This window comes from Setaria viridis, chromosome 9, assembly GCF_005286985.2.
Source record: "Setaria viridis chromosome 9, Setaria_viridis_v4.0, whole genome shotgun sequence".
NCBI lineage: Eukaryota > Viridiplantae > Streptophyta > Magnoliopsida > Poales > Poaceae > Setaria > Setaria viridis.
This window is the reverse complement of record NC_048271.2, coordinates 49,389,769-49,408,614: the sequence shown is the minus strand read 5'-3', so window position 1 is coordinate 49,408,614 and position 18,846 is coordinate 49,389,769. Positions and strand designations below refer to the sequence as shown.

The window sequence follows — 18,846 nt, the reverse complement described above, 5'->3', positions numbered from 1 at the left end:
TCCCTAAACACAGAAGGCAGCTGAAGCTGACGTGGAAGGATTCCGCGAGCTGCAGAATGCGGATGGAACCAGGCCAGTCACCGGTCACCGTGAGGTTTTCGCTTGGAGTTCTATACCAACAATTTTATTAATTACGAGGAGAGAAGAGAGTAGAGTTCCATCCCCATAAAATCCAGCTGCCATTTATCTTTTGCTTATCCTCGTTCCTCGTGCATAGGAAATTTTCAAAGAGGTTTGAGTGGATTCCTTTTTTTCCTATGATTTTCCTATGGAATCAAAGGGAAATGAATTTTTCCTTTAGTTTTCCTGTGGTCAATTCCTATGATCCAAAGGCTGCTATAGGAACCAAATTCATAGAACCTAGAATCCGTTTTTCCTCCGTTCCAAAGGAGGCTTTAGTGTGACTAACTAACTAGTCTGGGTATCCATCTCGCCAGCACAACTGTTATCCACGTTGCCGGCCCATCCACGTAGTGTGGTCAAGTGCACACGGGCTCACGGCCCACCAAGTGCGAGCGCGCGCGCGCACCAGCGGCCGCGCACGCGCTTTTGCGGCCTCCTCCTAAAAAAAAAACGCGCTTTTGTGGCAGTTGGCCCTGGCCGAGTGGCCGTAGTGCCACGCAGCCGCCGCCTTGTGGTAGTCCTGCGCTCCCGCATCCGCGTTGTGGCTGGCGCTCTTCGACCGCGCGCCCTGGGCGCACGCACGCACGCCCGGCCACTCGGCCAGCACGGAGACTCGCCGCGGCAGCTAAGCTATGGGCGTGTGATTCCTTGGAAACTCCGGTGCTTTGCTTCTCGGTCACTGCTGGTGTGGTGGGTGCGCTCTGCCTCTTCTGGTAGGGCGGACCGAAACAGTTTCTCAAGCCATGCTTCCAGACACTGGACTCGTTCGTTTGTCCGAGTGTTTGAGCTGCGACGAGGAGAAAAGGCTGTGTATCCAACTACTTTGTGACCGGCGATCGTCATCGTGTAGCTGGTTTGGCCCACGGTATGGAAACAGGAAACAAGCCAGGGCACGGGCACAACAAATTCTGCTCATCGTGTGCGCGTCGGCGGTGCCTGCACGCACGTTCGCGCATGTGTAACTTCATTTTTTTTTCTTTCTTTCGACTCTCTGTTAACTTTACTTCCACGGTTCCACCAATGCATTCACTTCGCGTGGGGCATATCCCTCTCTAACTTATTCTCACCCTGAGTGTTTACTGAAATGGTCCTTATTGAAAAAAAAAACCGCACATCCAAGGCAACAAACACGACTTGTGATTCCAAACGACTCAGCGTCGTCAATGCCTAAAGATATAATCTACTCCCTCCGTTCCAAATTATAGGTCGTTTTGACTTTATTAGATTCATAGACTTTATTATGCACTTAGATATACCCTATGTCTAGATACATAATAATATCTATGTATCTAGAAAAGTCAAAACGACCTATAATTTGGAACGGAAGGAGTAGAAAAAGTTGAGGCTACGAGTACGTGGTCGGTTAGGGCTAGCAAGCTAGTAGCAAGCCGTGTACAAGTCCTCGGATTCCTAGCTGGGTTGGTACTTGGCAAGAAGCAAAGCACTAGTTCGCGTGAAAAAGATTTGAACCCGATTCCTACCGGGGGAGGCGGATATGAGATGACGCGTGCGAGGGCGTACATGTTCGTTCCTGCCAACTGACCGACCCTCTGAAAACGGAGGCAAAGTGCATGTGCGAACTTGCGTGGCCTTCCCCAGCTGCAGTCAGGGGATGCTTTTCTGACGGGTATCTAGTAGCCGCGTCCCTCTTCCCGCTTTTGACTCCTGAGACAGTTTCGGCTGGGCCTTGTTACCCCAAAATTCCAACTTTAACATTATGCAAAAAGAAGATTCTCCATCGTATTAAATTTACGGTACATGCATGGAGTACTGAATGTAGACGAAATCAAAAACTAATTGCACAGTTTGATTGTACTTTGCGAGACGAATCTTTTGAGCCTAATTAGTCAATATTTGGATAATAATTTACAAATACAAACGAAACGCTACAGCATGCTACAGTGCTGGCACAGTGATTTTGGACAACCAAAATCGGGCAACTAAACATGCCCCTGATTTGTTAAGCATCAGGATAGCCGGGAGGCCTTCACAAAGAACGGCTGAAATTTCCTGCGTGCGATGCTGGTTTCCTGACCGGCCGTTTCTGTGTCACTGTGAATGCACGTTTCTAGCTCGACGGGAGCCAATTACGCATTTGTGAAGGACATTCGAATTCGTCTTGCTCCGTACTCCATGGGGCGAAGCGAAGTCACCATCTGACGGGGCAGCATGTATAAATGGCAAGTTTTGTTGGCCCACAAGCCAAAGTCACGACCCACGATCGACGATCTACGCGGCGGGTCTTTTCTTGCGCGAAAAATCGCCGGTTAGTTTTGGTGCGAGACTGCGAGTAGTAGAAACCCAAAGCCATGGACCTTCATTAATTCGCTCCTCCAGCCGCGCCTGACGTAGCAGCTGATCGAACTGCCGCCGATTCAGCGACCATTGACCATTGTGCAAGCTTGACAAATTCAGACAACTGGTGGTTACGGCTGAAAACCAACCAAAAAACTGGGCAACATTGACAAGTAATTCTCACGCTCGAAATCCCGCGGACGGCAGACCAATTGACCAAGTGACCTACCGGGCAAGCAGCACCTAGCAACATGGAGCCCAATCCACAGGCGGCACTCTGTTTCGTAAAGAACAGAGACCACAGGCCAGCAATAATCCCAGGAGCATGCACAGCTCTGTTAGGACGGAAATCACGAGCTCACCAACTCACGGAGCGACCTCCCGTCTCGTGAGGAAGATGATGATTTGGGCATTTCGCAGCGTGGTACGGCCTCGGGCAGCCGAGCACTCTCTCAAAAGGCGCGCGACCAGGGAGGGCACCGAATCGGTCGGTGGGCGGCCGGAGCGCGGAGCGTGGCGTGGGCGCGTGGCATGACCTTTCTTGGACGGCAACCCCGTGGGTGGACGCGCCCGCAGGAGGGGGAGGCTTGGACTGGTGCCGGGCGGTTTCGTTTCGTTTCGCCCGCCTGGCTGGCTGGAAACCGGCGTCTGGACGGGTTGGTGTTGGACGCGGTCGGCCGCTGCCGCTGCTGCGACGAGGTGACTCGGAGGCCACGAGCCTGCGAACGACCTCGCCTTCCGTGCTTCGGTTTTAGAGGCATCTTGCGAGCGGGGATGCCACATATTCCTTGCTCCTCACCCTACGCCTCGCGCTCCCGATGGAAGAATTCGTGCGCGGCTCCCAGCTCGCACCCTGTTTTGGCACTGGTTCCGCGGACAACTCCGCCAGACCGCCAGCGCCTGGCCGGAGCGTGCGGGACAGAGCGAGCGAGTCTGTGGGTTGCTGATAAGTGGAGCTCACGTAATGGAGCCCGAGCCGGGACGAGAGAACGGCTGGGTGCGTTTTGCTTAGGCCTGTTCTCACTTCCGAATCAGTAGTGCGCGTAATCCAGCGAGTGGATACGAAGGACTTTTTCTAGCTTGCCCTCCTTTTTACCGATCTTTCGGCACTGACTGAAGTGTCAACTAAATTTGGTGCCGCGATGTGAAACAGGCAAAACGACTAGCACAAGACGAAAGAGGCAAAGCGGAAAAAAAATCAACGATGAAGCATATGTACGTCGAACGTGCCCGTGCGTACTTACATCTCGGTCTTTTTTCGGCTTGCTCCTCGTCGCTTGCATGGTCGTTTTCTTTTCCTGGAGTACACGTTTACGGGTCACAAGGAAAGGCCTTTATTTGACCTTGGATATTTGACCTTGGATAGTCCGATCCTGTTTTTCCTTTTCTTTTTTTTAACTAACCACGTAAGATAGTGCGTGTTTTCTTAATATAGTAGAAAAATACAAGACTACAGCCCTAAGAGCCTAAGAGATCATTGGCAGGAAAAAAAAATAAAAAAAAACTCGCTCGGTTGGATTGGGACATCAACGTGGGTAACCACTCGACTCAACCGCCACACCTGACCAGTAAGAATGGGACGTCAACGCGGCCTCACCACTCCACTTGCCACGGCATTAGAACCGAAGCCTTTAGCACGGTACCCACCAACATTCACGCTCATATATTCGTCGAAACCTCCGGGTACGGCCATGCGTCGACAGGGAACCGATAGAGCAGACTGCACCGCACCGAGAAGGCCACCGGCATGCGGGACTTTCAGCTGTAGTGCCGCTGCAACACTACACTCCACCTGACAGAGTGATACCATCAAATCCGGACCTCTCGCAGGCTGTCACGCTGTCGCCACCGCGATAACACAACACGTGGTGGCCTCGCCACATCCGCCGTTGGACTCCACCTCGCTCTCGTCGCCTCGAAGAGAAACACCGCGCGCAGGGGCCTCGCCATGCCCGCCACAGTACTCCACATCACGAATCTGTTTCTTTTGTCACGTCAGAGTGGTGAGCAATGTTGCCCCGCTCCACAAGATCTCCATCGATTAGCCTGGCCGCCGTCGCAGGTCGACTTCGCCTTATTGCTTCACCCACGCAAAAACCTCCACCACCATGTTAGCAAGCCAGATAAGTCGCTTGCGCTGTCTTCCGACGATGTACTGCATCGGGTAGTCCAGCTAAATTGGCCAGCCCGCTGCAATCCGTTGCAAGCCTAGCTGTCCCACGATGCCGTTGCCGCAAGCGCCATCCTCCAACGCTATCCCACACCATACTAACCGTTGCCAAGCAACGCCAGCCGCCACGGACCGACACCCACGCGACAACCCCTAGCCGCCACCATAACTGCAATCGCCTTCACGTGGCCTCGGCAACACTCGTTCAACTTGCCACGCGGCGGAATTGCCGCCACCAGCTGAGCCGCCCATAACCAATGGACCAGCAATGCAATAAATCGAGATGGGTCTCTAAAGACGACGCCTCTAAGGAGGGCACGATGCCAATGACGCTGTCGTCGCTCGTCCAGGATCTGGATAGGGTTTTCACCCAGAGGACCCCATGTAGCAGGGTTGTAACTCAGAAATGACGCTCCCAACAGGGAGAATGACGCCCTAGGGCGCCGCCGCTATCTCCACCACCAAGAACGTTGGCGAGGGTTTTTGCCCGGAGCATCCCAACCCCTGCATGCTCACGGCTCGGCACTCCCGAGCACAATCACGATAGTCCATCTGGGGCGGCGCCGCCGCCGCACCTTCTCACATCACGCCGCCGTACCTCCACCTCCACTCGCTCGCCGGCAGTCATCCTCTTCGCGCCGCGCCCTGCGCCGCCCCGTGCGCGGCCTGCGCGCCTCGCCTTCTCCGCGCCGGCGCCATCTCCCCGCCGCAGTCCTCTACACCGGCGCCTACGCCGCGCCGCTATTCTCCATGGGCCGCCGCACCTCCTCCAGCGCCTCCTCCGCATCTCCTCCTTCGCGTCTCCTCCTCCTGGGCTCGGTGTCCTCGTCCTCACGACTGTCTTGTTCACCGGCGGCGCTCCAGCGTGCAGCTGCTGCGGACGCCGCCAGCCGCCTCGCCCACGCGCACCTGTCGTGGATCACACCTGCGCCCGTGCGGAGGCCTTGGGGGCGCTAGCTGTAGCTGTAGAAGCGGCGTCAGGGGCACGCAGACCTCACCATAGCTGCTGTCGAGTGGCCGCCCGCCGCAGCTGCGTACCACGCCGCCACCGCCGAAGGACGCCACTGCCCCCAAGATGCGACCTTGGGGAGGGCCGAAGGTCGACCATGGTGGTGGCGCCCGGCTAGGGTTTTGTGGCAGAACCGCCCTAATGAACTCAGCTAAACCACAATTAAGTCGCCTGGCACGTGATCATGTGCTTTAATCAAGTTAACTCGGCAGTCCGTCGGATTTCATCCGATAAACCACTACATAGGACCGAGAAAGCATAGCTCACACGAAGGTGAGTAGTTCCAGAGAATATAATAAATCATCCAAATTAAACGAGTACATTAATTTATTACAACATAGGTTCAAAATTCAAACAAGTTTGCAGGGTTCTTAAGCAGCGGAAATAAGCAAACAGAAGCTAGCGCCGAAGTCAGATGTCACGATGAGGCCGATCATGACATCAATGAGTCCCGTCCTCGCCATCCGAGGAGGGATCCCACTCGACCGTCCACCCAGGAGGAAGCTGGGGAGGCTAAGTGCCACAAGCAGCAAACTCAGGGGCTTCAACGTCACCTGAAAGATGTGCCACAAGCAAGGCTGAGCAACTATGCTCAACAAGACTTAACCGACAGGTGGTAACTACTCCACCAACTTCTAGACATGCAAGGCTTTTTGGCTGAGGTGTTTGTTTTGCCAAAAGCGACTACAGTAGATCTTTACTTTCAATATTTTAGCCACAAATTCTACGTTCATTTACCGATCTAAGTTAGCAGCTATACTAAACAAGCATTGGTTTCCAAGCAATTAAACAAGTAACAATATTTATATCACCATCATCTTCCATTCTTACTTAGTGAAGCATAGCGATCATGCAGTCCCAAACTGTGAGAGGCAGACGAATCGATTCGAATTTCTTAACCATGCATGGTGAACCTAATCTCACGACATCCGCGCACCACGAAGGGTTGTTTCATGTGTCAGCCGTCCCCATCAATTCCCAGGCGCGTGTCAGGTCCAAACCGCCTTTGGCATGCAATGCTCCACAGTACCGGTCTCTACCGTACTGTGATCGCACTTGCACCTACATGATGCACCATGGGAACTACGTTCCAATGACAACAGGGGTATAAGCCACTTGCCGGTTCAATCAGGTACTAGGCTTCCCTCATCTCATACTAGGTATGAGATTAGTACTTTCAAACACTTGATCATGAACACCATCACTTTTCGACCATAAACCAATTTCATGTAGATAGACGGGGCAATCCACCGACCACCAAAATAGTTCACAGAGCCCTGCCCTGTCCATCATCCTTATAGTTGTAGCAAAAAGAAGCAAGAAACTCCTATAACTCGCGAGTGACATGAAATCACTCGACTTTCACCGAGTCCTCTTTAAGCAAGCAGCTACTCGGCCTATCATATTAGTGTTCAGATCAAAGGAATCTAAGTCATGCATCTACGGTTTCAATCAACTCCTGGAATGTAAATGCACACACACAACAACAGAAGGCATGCACAAGTTTAGAAAAACTGGGTTATGCTCCGGGGCTTGCCTTCAAGCGGGGCGGTAGCGAACTGGTCCTCGGCGTGCACGGACTCGACTCCTACAGGCGGCTGCTTGGCTACGACTCCATTTTCCGGCGTCAAGTGAAGCTCGTACGTGCTGTCGGCGAGGTTTAGCTCTACAGGAAATGCAATGCAAGGGTCAGACACTTAGACGGTGATTTCAATAGCATTTGCCACGATTTAAACCCAAAACTGGAGCAAAACTGCAGGAAAAGGTGTGAAACCCACTTTATTGGATTCTACTAAAAACGAGGATTCCAACCAAAGTAATTTCACATTTTTCCGATTTTTTCTCAATTTAAGATGAAATTTCCAAGCTTCTACCGATTTAAAACGAGTTAAAAGAGTTGGATCGGGAAAAACTTACGATCTGACCCTTAGACTTAAGGAATAACTGCACCGGGATCCTCAGATTTAATACAGACGAGTCCTCAAAATTTTACACAGATACTCTCAGTTAAAATAAATAGACACAACCGAGCCCTCGAGCGAGGTGGACAACACTCGGGCGAGGCGGACAGCACTCGGGTGAATCGAGCGAGGCGGACAGCACTCGGGCGAATCGGACAGGGTCGGGCGAGCTGGAAGAGGGTCGGTAGCTCACCTCCGGTCCTACTGGCGAGGTCTCGGGTCGGGAAGAAACAGGCCGAGGTGGAACGGGGAACGACGGTGTTTTGACGGTGGTGGTGCTTCTGGTGGACTACAAGCAAACTTTAGAGCTGTGCGAGAGGATGGCGAAGCAGCTGGTGGGGTCAGCAAGGCGCGGTGTTGGGCGGAAAGGGGGAGCTCCACAGAGAGCTTAGGCGGCGGCGCTTGAGCGCGAAGTAGAGGAGTGTGCGGCGGTGAGTGCGATGGAGAACAACAAAGCAAGTAGTGCAGCAATGGCGGTGGTAGCAAAGGGAACTCCGGTAAGAAGCTTTGGTACCCCTTTTATAGCTGCGCGGAGGTGTTCAGAGGAACGAAACGAGCTCGAGCGGCGAGGGGATAAGATCGAGGGAGAAAAGGGTGCTCTGCCGCGACGGCGATTGGTCGGCACCTCTATTGGCGAGCTCGGGCGCAATCTTGCCTTGGTTGGGCAGCAAGGATTTGGAGCTGGGGCGAAGCGGGTTTGCTGGGCACGCGGATCTGCTAGGTCTGCGCGCGCGAGTGGTTGCAGCCATCCATGGCAGCGGCGGCATTGGTGGACAGGAGGGAGAGAAGGGCACTGCAGGAGAGGGCGCTGCAGGCGAGGTGACATGGCGAGCGGTGTGACGCGAGCATGCGTGGGACTAGTGGCTCTACTGGGGCACACTACTAGCGAGGTGGGGGAAAAGAGCTGTCACTACCTGCGCTGTGGTTGGCGGAGACGGCAGTGTCGCGGGGCGCCCGTGGTCAGCGCGACTGAGGTGTGACGGGAGGGTCGAAAGGCGTCAGGGCGCGCGGCCGGGGATCCGGGTAAGGCGGATGTGCGCCCGAGGCGAGGTGGTACCGGCGCGGCAGTGGCCAGTCTTTTGTCGCAGAGTGGCCGGGGTGACGGCGAAGTTGCGGGCAGTGCGCCTGGCACGGCCGGGGAGGCCTCGGGCGAGACAAGACGCAACAGAGCAGAGGACCGCGGGTCGTCGTCGCGCGCGACTGGGGAGCGAGGCGTGTCGACCCATCGTGTCGCGGCCGGCGACTGGGCGAGGCGGCGCTCACCAGCGAGGTCACGCCACGCGGCGGCGGCTCTCTGTGGCGCGGCGCACGCGCGCTCTGGCGCTGTCTGGCCGACGGATCCGCGAGATCCTTTGCCGGGCCCATCTTCCAGCCTCTTGATCTCCCGATTTTCAAACTGTGCCACATTGACTCTCTTTACAAGAGTTGTAGTACACAGACTAAGGTCCAACTTTTGTAATTTGAACGAGTTCAAAAACGTGGTGGATTTGGAGATTCAAAGCTCCAAAATTTGGAGGAACACCGGTTTCAGGACTTAGAGAAAAATGGCGGTTTGGCTGGTTTTAAGGGGTCGGGGCTAATTTGAGCTGCAGATTTTGGAAGCTTCGGAGGTGAATTGGACCAAGGTCCAATTAACAAAGTTGTTGTAGGAACTTCGTTCTCCAACTTCTATAAAGGGGTTTCTTGATGTTCTGTTCAACTTTCCAAAGATAAACCTGCCTTAAGGCGCCAGGTCGGGCTGAATTCCAGACTCAACCGGAATGGCTAAAGAAGCTGAGTTGACCAAACTAGGGAACTTTGACATTGATTTTGAAGGCTTTCAGGACAGATTTCGAACTTGTTGCTTAAAGCAAAGTTGTTAAGGTCCCGAAGCTCTAAAACTTTGGTATAGGGTTTAGCTCAAGATGACATTGGAAACCTCTAAATAGAGAGCTCCAAAGCTTGAACTTTGCCTAAAAGTCATCAAAGCTTTTCTTTAAGCACAAAGGACCTGCTCTTAAGATTAAAACACCGTTTAAGCACCCAGGTTGTTACAGGTTTGGGCAGAAGGCACCGACGGCGCGAGCGGGCCACCCCCGAGCCGCCCGACAGCACACGCGCACGCATAACACCACTGATAGTCGGCCTCCACCTCCATCTCCATTGACGAGCTGCGGAGCCCCTGCTGCACCTCTGCCTCCCGTCAAGTGGACCGCTGGGACCAAGCTGCCCCCACAAGCCCCACCCAAAGCCAACCATGGGCGACCCGGATCTCGCCGCTGCTGCTCCTGATCTCGCTGTCGCCCTCCTTCTCGCAGAGAAAAGCCCTGCCGCTGCCGTCCTTGTGGCTGGCTGGACTTCCGGCGGCCTGCTCTAGCGGCGGCAAGGCAGCGGAGAGGGAGGAGAAGGGGCGCTGGGGTGGCGGCGCGGGTTCCGCCTGAGTCACCCGTGCTGGGCAACGTGAAGCATAGAGCTCAACTTTTAGACGCTGGGAGAGGACTTTGGATTGTGGAGCCCTTTTCTTTTTGAACCACCGTCAGATCTTGTCCTTTACATTTCTTACTGCGAACGTAAAAAATCGATCGGTTATAATCGAGCATGTTAACTTTGACATGCACCAAATCGATTCGGTTTGTTTCTTTACAAAAAGACTACGGCTAGTAGTCTGCAGTCGTGCACTCTATGCCAAAAGTTTCCTTTTGACAATACTGTAGACATGCTCAGGCGTGTTTGGTTCAACTTGCTTATCTTTAATCCGTGTCACATTGAAGATTCGAAGACTAATTAGGAGGACTAAATATGAGTTAATTATAAAATTAATTGCACAGATGGAGGCTAAACGGCGAGATGAATTTATTAAGCCTAATTAATCCATCATTAGCAAATGTTTACTATAGCAACACATTGTCAAATCATGGACTAATTAGGCTTAATAGATTCGTCTCGCCGTTTAGCCTCCACTTATGTGATGGGTTTTATAAATAGTCTACGATTTAATACTTTTAATTAGTATCTAAACGTTCGATATGACGGGTGCTAAAAATAAACCAAAGTAACCAAACGAGGCGGTGAATCAGGGCGTCCATCAACCGAACCAAACCCATGCCATTTTTTACCTCACACGGCGTCAAATCAAATCAAAGGAAGACTCGCATTGAGAACAAACTCATGGCGAATTAAAAATGGCACCCCTGCAGCTGTTCTCTTTCCTTTCGTACCCTCTAGACTGTCTTATTACCCAAGTACAGTATAGCCGTTGAAAATGGAAAGGTCTGCGACGAAAAGTACCAGGCCGGGTTCTCCTCCATCTTTTACCATTCCTTATACGCACACGCATACGCGCCATACGGGGCTTCTCGTGTCTCTTGCCGCAAGACCTCCGCGCTTTCCCCGTGGCCTCGCCGCGTCGGGCGCGCATAAATAGCGGCACCCCTGCCCCCGCCACAAGCACACACCAAACGCACATCGCGGGCCATTGGAAGTTCAGAGAGCTAGAAAGCTTCTCCCCTTTCTTCTTCTTCTCCAAGCCTAAACCCAATTCATCAACAGCAGCAGGTTGCCGGATCGCTCGATCGCAGCAGCCATGGTGCTCTCCAAGGCCGTCTCCGAGAGTGACATGTCCGTGCACTCCACGTTCGCGTCGCGCTACGTCCGCGCTTCGCTCCCAAGGCAAGTACCCATTCGGCCATTCCCCCTTCTGCACCAGTTCTTGAAATTGAACCTGCTACCCGCTCGCATTTGTTCTTGACGCCGGCGCTTGTGCTGGAACATCCACGGCTCTGACAATGCCTGCTGCGTTCACGCTTAGTGCATGTACTCTCTCGGTCCTGTCTCTGAGGTTTTGGACTGAACCTCTCTGCGTGTTTGATTGGTGCGCGCGCAGGTACCGCATGCCGGAGAACTCGATCCCGAAGGAGGCGGCGTACCAGATCATCAACGACGAGCTGATGCTGGACGGGAACCCGCGCCTGAACCTGGCGTCCTTCGTCACCACCTGGATGGAGCCAGAGTGCGACAAGCTCATCATGGCCGCCATCAACAAGAACTACGTCGACATGGACGAGTACCCCGTCACCACCGAGCTCCAGGTACGCACATCACCCGACGACGACGACTTGATCCCGTATTCCTGTGCGTGCGCACGGCAAAATTTTCCTTCCCCTGTCGTGCTCTCACACCGTAGAGGGCCGGTTCTTGGTCGGCGAAGGTTGGATTGCCCTGCCTGGGGCCCACCCTGCTGGCACAATTGTTTAGGTTGGTGATAGGAAGCTCCCACTTGTTTTTCCCATTGCAACCCATGAGGCAGTGAACATGAGGTGCTGACAGATTATTTTATCTGTTCATCATTTCATATGTCACCATGTAATGGGGCTCGGGCGAACGTTTTTTTTACCAAAATAAAGATATCCTAATAATATTTCTTCTTTTCTCCTCAAAAAGAAAAAAGAGAAGTCGTCCACGTCAGTTTTGGGCCGCACCTAAGCCTGTTTATTTTGGCCTGGCCGTTGTGCAACACTAGAACCACTGAGATATTCTTTCCTCTTTTCTCTGACACTCTCGTTTGCATTGCAGAACCGGTGCGTGAACATGATCGCGCATCTCTTCAACGCGCCGCTCGGCGAGTCCGAGACGGCGGTGGGCGTCGGCACGGTGGGCTCGTCGGAGGCCATCATGCTGGCCGGGCTGGCCTTCAAGCGCAGGTGGCAGAACAAGCGCAAAGCCGAGGGCAAGCCGTTCGACAAGCCCAACATCGTCACCGGCGCCAACGTCCAGGTAATAATTTGAATGGCACAAGTGATCAGCTACAAGAATTGTAATCCCCTGACGATGAATCAGCTCTAATCAATCGCAACCATACCACTTGCTTGGATTGGCACAGGTTTGCTGGGAGAAGTTCGCGAGGTATTTCGAGGTGGAGCTCAGGGAGGTGAAGCTGCGGGACGGCTACTACGTGATGGACCCGGAGAAGGCGGTGGAGATGGTGGACGAGAACACCATCTGCGTGGCCGCGATCCTGGGCTCCACGCTCAACGGCGAGTTCGAGGACGTCAAGCTGCTCAACGACCTGCTGGAGGTGAAGAACAGGGAGACCGGGTGGGAGACGCCCATCCACGTGGACGCGGCGAGCGGCGGGTTCATCGCGCCGTTCCTGTACCCGGAGCTTGAGTGGGACTTCCGCCTGCCATGGGTGAAGAGCATCAACGTCAGCGGCCACAAGTACGGCCTCGTCTACGCCGGCATCGGCTGGTGCATCTGGCGCAACAAGGAGGACCTGCCGGAGGAGCTCATCTTCCACATCAACTACCTCGGCGCCGACCAGCCGACGTTCACGCTCAACTTCTCCAAGGGCTCCAGCCAAGTCATCGCGCAGTACTACCAGCTCATCCGCCATGGCTTCGAGGTAACAAATCCGTTGAAATTTCTCTATCGAAATCATTGCCAAGAAAGATCGTTAATTTGATGATCAGCTGACACCATTTGCAATCGATCATGTATATGCAGGGGTATAGGAACATCATGGAGAACTGCCACGAGAACGCCATGGTGCTCAAGGAGGGGCTTGAGAAGACGGGGCGCTTCAACATCGTGTCCAAGGACGAGGGCGTGCCGCTGGTGGCCTTCTCGCTCAAGGACCGCAGCCGGCACGACGAGTTCGAAATCTCCGACATGCTGCGCCGCTTCGGCTGGATCGTGCCGGCCTACACCATGCCCCCCGACGCGCAGCACGTCACGGTGCTCCGCGTCGTCATCCGGGAGGAGTTCAGCCGCACCCTCGCCGAGCGCCTCGTCCTCGACATCGAGAAGGTCATGTACCAGCTGGACGCGCTCCCGTCCAGGCTCCCGCCCCCTCCCCCGCCGGCGCTGCTGGTCAAGAAGAAGTCGGAGCTCGAGACGCAGAGGTCGGTCACGGAGGCGTGGAAGAAGTTTGTGCTCGCCAAGAAGACCAATGGCGTCTGCTAGTTGCCCGTTCCGTCATTACACAACCATCACCATGCGCGTGGTGTGAGCTACCGATATTATTTCCGTACGTGCTGGTTTGAGCGAGGTACGGTGTAATAGCAATAGTAGTAGAGTCTGTTAGTTGCTAAAATTTTTGTTTCGGCTTCCGGTAATTCTGTGCGGTTGCGGATGCACTGAGTTGGTCATTTGAGTTGAAACTGGGTGTTCGCCAGGCTTTGCGGGAATTGTCATAACTATATTTAATCAATCAATTGCCAGTTGGAGCTGCATTTTCTTTTTGTTTGACCTGTGCTCTTTGGTTTTCCTTTGTATAGAAGAAGTTCTTCCCAACAACAAAATCTTAAAAAGAATGTATATCTATTTTGCTCGGATCTAGATTATCTATCTCGGACTATCTGAAACACTGCGATTATGGATGCAATCATGTAACATCAGTATTTGACAAATTCCCTTTATTAAAAAGAATAGCATGCATATATAGGAATGACAATTTACCGAAAGTCTGAAGCTATATATCGTGAATAGACAGTCCTTCAGGCTTCAGGTCTCTCTTTAATCGTAGAGCACGTGGCGTGTAGCTTCGCAAAGTTTGAACTGTGGTAAATTAAAATATCTCAAGATTTATTGTGCAAAAATCATACTACTTCTTTCGGGGTTTTTTACTCACCTTAAACTAAGGAAAAATTTCGAAACATCAACTTACAATAAATATCTAATTTATTTTATTGGAAACACCGAGACCAGGAACGTGATTCACCAATGAAAAGCATTGAGCGGGGGCCAATGCCCTTGCTCCATGAGATCTTTTATTATACTAGATGAAATACAAAGATGTGTGCATGGAATTTAGCACATGAACTTATGTTTCTAACAAAAATAGGTGGCATACATTTTGAGTTCTCATCTCACCAAAGAAGCCACAAGGTGCATCTTAACTCGACTCTCTATCTCTCTTTCCCCTTCTCCGATCTTTTCATAAGGCCGACCATAGCTCCGAAGGTGGTCGAAAGCCAACGCAGACTCGCCCCAGCGTCGCCCTCCCCTCGAGCGACCCGGGCGGTGCCTCTCGCCGCCGTCAGACCTCCCCCAGCGCCTCTCGTGCCCACCTCGCTGCCACCAGAGGGGGTCGTCGCAAGCCCAACCGGCTCCCGAAGATGGCGGCGGCGGGGCAGACCGGCGGCCCCGAGGACGATGCTGGGCCGAGACGGCGCAAGGTGCCGGGTGGTGCGCCAGAACGGCGGCGACCCGGATCCGACCCTGGCGTGGGCGGATCCGGCCTCCCCGCCCCCGGATCCGCCGCCCCCGGCCCATCCCGGCATAGCGTGAGCAGGCGGCGGCGGTGGCGCACGGCCATGGCTAGGAGCGCGGCGCGTGCTCCAGCAGCCGGCGGTGGCTTCCCTACAGGCGCCGGATCAAGTGGTGGGAGACGCGGGGGCTACAGCGGGGGTGGTGGATGCCGGCGGCGACGTCCATGGTGCCACCGTCGCGCCGCGGAGGCAGCTGTTCCGGACGGACCGGCACAGCAAGATCCGCATGGCGTAGAGCGTGCGCGACCGGCGGATGAGGCTGTCGGTGGGTGTTGCGCGGGAGTTCTTCGCGCCGCAGGACCGCCTGGGCTTCGACCGTCAATTGGCTCCTCACGTGGCAGCTAGGAGGATCACGCGGCAGCTAGGAGGAGCGTGAGGCTGGGAGAAGCTCAGCAGGGAAAGCGCACGATGGCCGGGAGGAGCGCGCTACAAGCCATGTGGTGGTGGAACGGCAAGCCGGACGCGCGGTGTCGGCAGGGAGGGAGGGCGCTGCGCGTGGGCAGCGGTGGAGGGTGGCGACAGAAACGGAGGTGCAGGTATGACGGCATACCAAGTGGAGGCATGGCGGCGGCGTCGCCTCGGCTGTGTTGCCGTAGCTGTGGTCCGGGAGTGTTGAACCAGGTACGTGCAGCAAGAGGTTGTATTGCTCTAGGAGAAAGCTCTCACCGGCCTTTGTGCTGGTGGACATGACGGCGGCGTTCTAGGACGTCGTCTTCCTTGTTGGGGGCGTCATGTTGGAATTACGACCCTGCTGCATGGGGTTCTCTGGATGAAAACCCTGTCCAGATCCTGGATGAGCGACGGTGGCGCCATTGGTGTCGTACCCTCCTTGGAGGCGTTGTCTCTAGAAATCCAACTTGGTTCGTGGCATTGCTGAACCATTGCCATGGGAGGTCACAACTGATGGCGGCAACCTCGTCGCATGGTGAGCTGAATGGGTGTTGTCGAGTCCATGTGCAGGCAGTCGAAGTTATGGTGGTGGCCAGGGGTTGTTGCATGGTTGTCGGATTTGGATGCTTGCAACGGACCGTGGCGGCTGACGTTGCTTGGCAGCGGTTAGTGCGGTGTGGGACTGTGTCGGAGGATGGTGCTTGCGGCAACGGCAGCGTGGGATGACTAGGCTTGCAGCGGACCACAGCGGGTTGCTCAACTTGGCTGGGCTATTCGGTGCGGTACATCGTCGGAAGACGGCACAAGCGACTTCTCTGGCTTGCTGACATGGTGGAGAAAGCTATGTGCGTGGGTGAGGCAATGAGGCGAGGTCGACACTCTGCTACGGCTTGACTGATCAATGGAGATCTTGGGGAGCGGGGCAATATCGCTCAACACTCTGATAGCAACAAAAGAGACAGATCCGTGATATGGAGTACTGCGGCGGGTGTGGCGAGGCCCCCACGCGCGGTGTCTTTTCGAGGTGACGAGAGAGAGGCGGAGTCCAACGGCGGATGTGGCGAGGTCCCCGCGCGTTGTGTTATCATGGTGGCGACTGCGAGGCAGCCTGCAAGAGGTCCGAATTCGATGCTATCACCCTGTCAGGTGAAGAGTGATGTTACAACGGCACTACGGCGAAAGATCCTGCATGGCGGTGATCTTCTCGGTGTGGTGTAGTCTGCTTCTCAGTTCAATGTCGACGCTAAGTTATGCTAGGAGGTTTCGGCGACTTCTTGACCGTGTTTATGGTGGTAGGGATTGCGGTAAGGCTTCGGTTCTGTCGCCGAGATGTTGAGAAGAGTTGAGTTCGGCGTGTGTTGATGTTCCAATTCAACCGGCTGAGGTGTTGTAGAGTTGAGTTGCGTGTGAGGGCGCAGTGCGGCAGACGTTGATGACCCAATCCAACCTGTCGGTGTTTGTGTTTCTTTTTCTTTTCCATTTTTATTATTTTTGTCCATTTGAACTTCATCTTCTTTTTAATATAATCGGCTCTCCTGCGTTTCAAAAAAAATAGCTCCCAAAGGTCAAAGAAGCTTCAAGCTTTCAGCGATGTCGAGATATATAGATCTGCTTAGAGATGCTATTTACGTGCTAGAAGGCACACCTCGCCTTGTGCTAGTAAATTTCATAACTTTTCAAGGAGAAAATCATGTGTTGCTAAGTTCAGAATTTAATTTCAATGAGAACTTAATTCTAAAGTTCTGTTTGCTAATTCAGTGAGTATTCTTATAAATTTTTGTTGTACTTTGTCTCTAGGAACGATCCAACTTTGACTTGGAAAGTGGATCTCCTTCTATGCGACTATTCGGTCTTCGTCCCTGTCTCCAACGGGCAAGGATCCGACGCGGACAGAGGAGGATGACATGCAGCACCGAGGGTCTGAGAAGGTGGCCTGGCTGCGAGATGCCAGCAATGGCGGTCGCTGGCGAGGAAGAAACCGTGGCGGGATGAAGCCGTTGCGAAGTTGCCAAGTTGGGGGTGCATTGGGCCGGCGCGAGCTGGTCTGCTAGCGTGACAAAATGAAAATTGCTACCCAGGCGGTGCCCGGCCCACCAATCAAACGAGAGTCCGTTTCAGAGGGGAGGGCCCGATGGGGAAAATGGGAAAGTCGTGCGCGTCGCGATCTCGGAAATCCTACCCGAGGTCGGACTCCCCGCGCCGGCGCGCCGCATCCCTCTTTCCCGTGTCGAAGTCGAACTCGAGCTCGTTCTTGCGCCGGCCCGCAGCGGACTCGACTCCCCGTGTATGTAGGTCACCACCCGCCGCGGACTATATAAGGCAAACCCGCCGCAGCGGCTGCGGCACCCAACTAACCGCAGCGTCCTGCATCCACTCCCAGTCTCTCCCACACGCCACGAACGACCTCGCCGTAGCCTCTGCCGCAAGGAAGAGAGCGCGATCGGCAGCCAGCCGATGGCGGTGCCGAACGAGGCGGCTGTCGTCGTCGGCGTCCAGCCGGTTCCGGCGGCGGCGACGAAGAAGCCGGCGTGGACCAAGGACGAGGACGCCGCGCTGCGGGAGCAGGTGCGGGCACACGGCCCGCAGAACTGGGCGGCCATCAGCGCCGCGCTGCCCGGGCGCAACCCCAAGTCGTGCCGCCTCCGCTGGTGCCAGCACCTGACCCCCGGCGTCGACCCCGCGCGGCCCTTCTCCCCCGAGGAGGACGAGAAGATCGCCCACTTCCACCGCCTGTACCCCAACAAGTGGGCCACCATCGCGGGCTTCCTCCCCGGCCGCTCCGACAACGCCATCAAAAACCGCTGGAACTCCGTCCTCGGCAAGCAGCAGCCGCAGCACCACCAGCAGCAGCGGGCGGCCGCTGTCCCCTTCCTCGGCCTCTCCGACGGGACGCTCCCGCTGTTCCCTCTGACGTCGGGGGATGTCAGGGTGTTCGGCAGAAGCGTCCCGGTGCTCCGCCGCCCGCCGCCCGGCGACGCGGGGGTTGATCTGAGCGGCGCGTGCCTGAAGCTGTTCCCGCTGGCGACAGGCGATCTCGTCGGGGGCAACGATTCAGGTGAAGCGGCGGAGATGGATGTGGATTGCAGCGCCGACGACCAGACGGTCACCGAGATGACGCTCTGGCCGAGCACGATGGCCGCGTTCAAGGCGATGGTGCAGGCAGTTCGGGCGCCCTAGATGCTCTCTGTCTTTGCCCTGATGTTCTGTTGTTCTTTGATCTGCTGAGCGATGGAGGATTTCATTGGCCGACTAAACTTGATAGTGGATAGTACTTGCGATAATGGAGTAGCTAGGACTTGCAATTTTGTTGTCTTCCAATTTACTACTGAGTCTGCATTCGGGGGCATTGTGCTGAAAATTTCGTGAATGTATTATGTATCAGAAGTGAAAAGCAGATTCGGGGAATTTTACTGCGTTACGCCCTGCTTGTATTGAGCTCGTCTTGGATTGGGGTGTGAAACATCTTGTTTATCTGTCCGGACTTAATTGTTTCCGCTTAAATGTTCAGTTCAACGGAGTAGAAGAAGTTGTCCCGACACGCGTAATGTAATTTACCTGTCCTTCGCGCCCTGGATCGGCTAAAGACGATTCGTTAGTTCCCCTGTTTCTGACTTCTACCCCTTCCCTGACGAGTGACGAACTGACGACTAG

At 54.5% G+C, this 18,846-nt stretch overlaps 2 protein-coding genes across 2 annotated transcripts; both read left to right on the top strand.

Annotated features, from left to right (window-relative positions):
- Window positions 1-10,972: 10,972 nt before the first annotated feature.
- On the top strand, window positions 10,973-13,767 carry LOC117836422 (glutamate decarboxylase 1). Its single transcript, XM_034715845.2, has 5 exons — window positions 10,973-11,206; window positions 11,421-11,625; window positions 12,110-12,310; window positions 12,417-12,938; window positions 13,040-13,767. The coding sequence occupies exons 1-5, from the start codon at window positions 11,121-11,123 to the stop codon at window positions 13,496-13,498; spliced, it is 1,473 nt and encodes a 490-aa protein (XP_034571736.1). The 5' UTR covers window positions 10,973-11,120; the 3' UTR covers window positions 13,499-13,767.
- Window positions 13,768-14,362: 595 nt separating this feature from the next.
- Window positions 14,363-18,672, top strand: LOC117840724 (uncharacterized). Its single transcript, XM_034721246.2, has 2 exons — window positions 14,363-15,426; window positions 16,993-18,672. The coding sequence occupies exon 2, from the start codon at window positions 17,650-17,652 to the stop codon at window positions 18,370-18,372; it is 723 nt and encodes a 240-aa protein (XP_034577137.1). The 5' UTR covers window positions 14,363-15,426; window positions 16,993-17,649; the 3' UTR covers window positions 18,373-18,672.
- The last annotated feature ends 174 nt before the right edge of the window (window positions 18,673-18,846 follow it).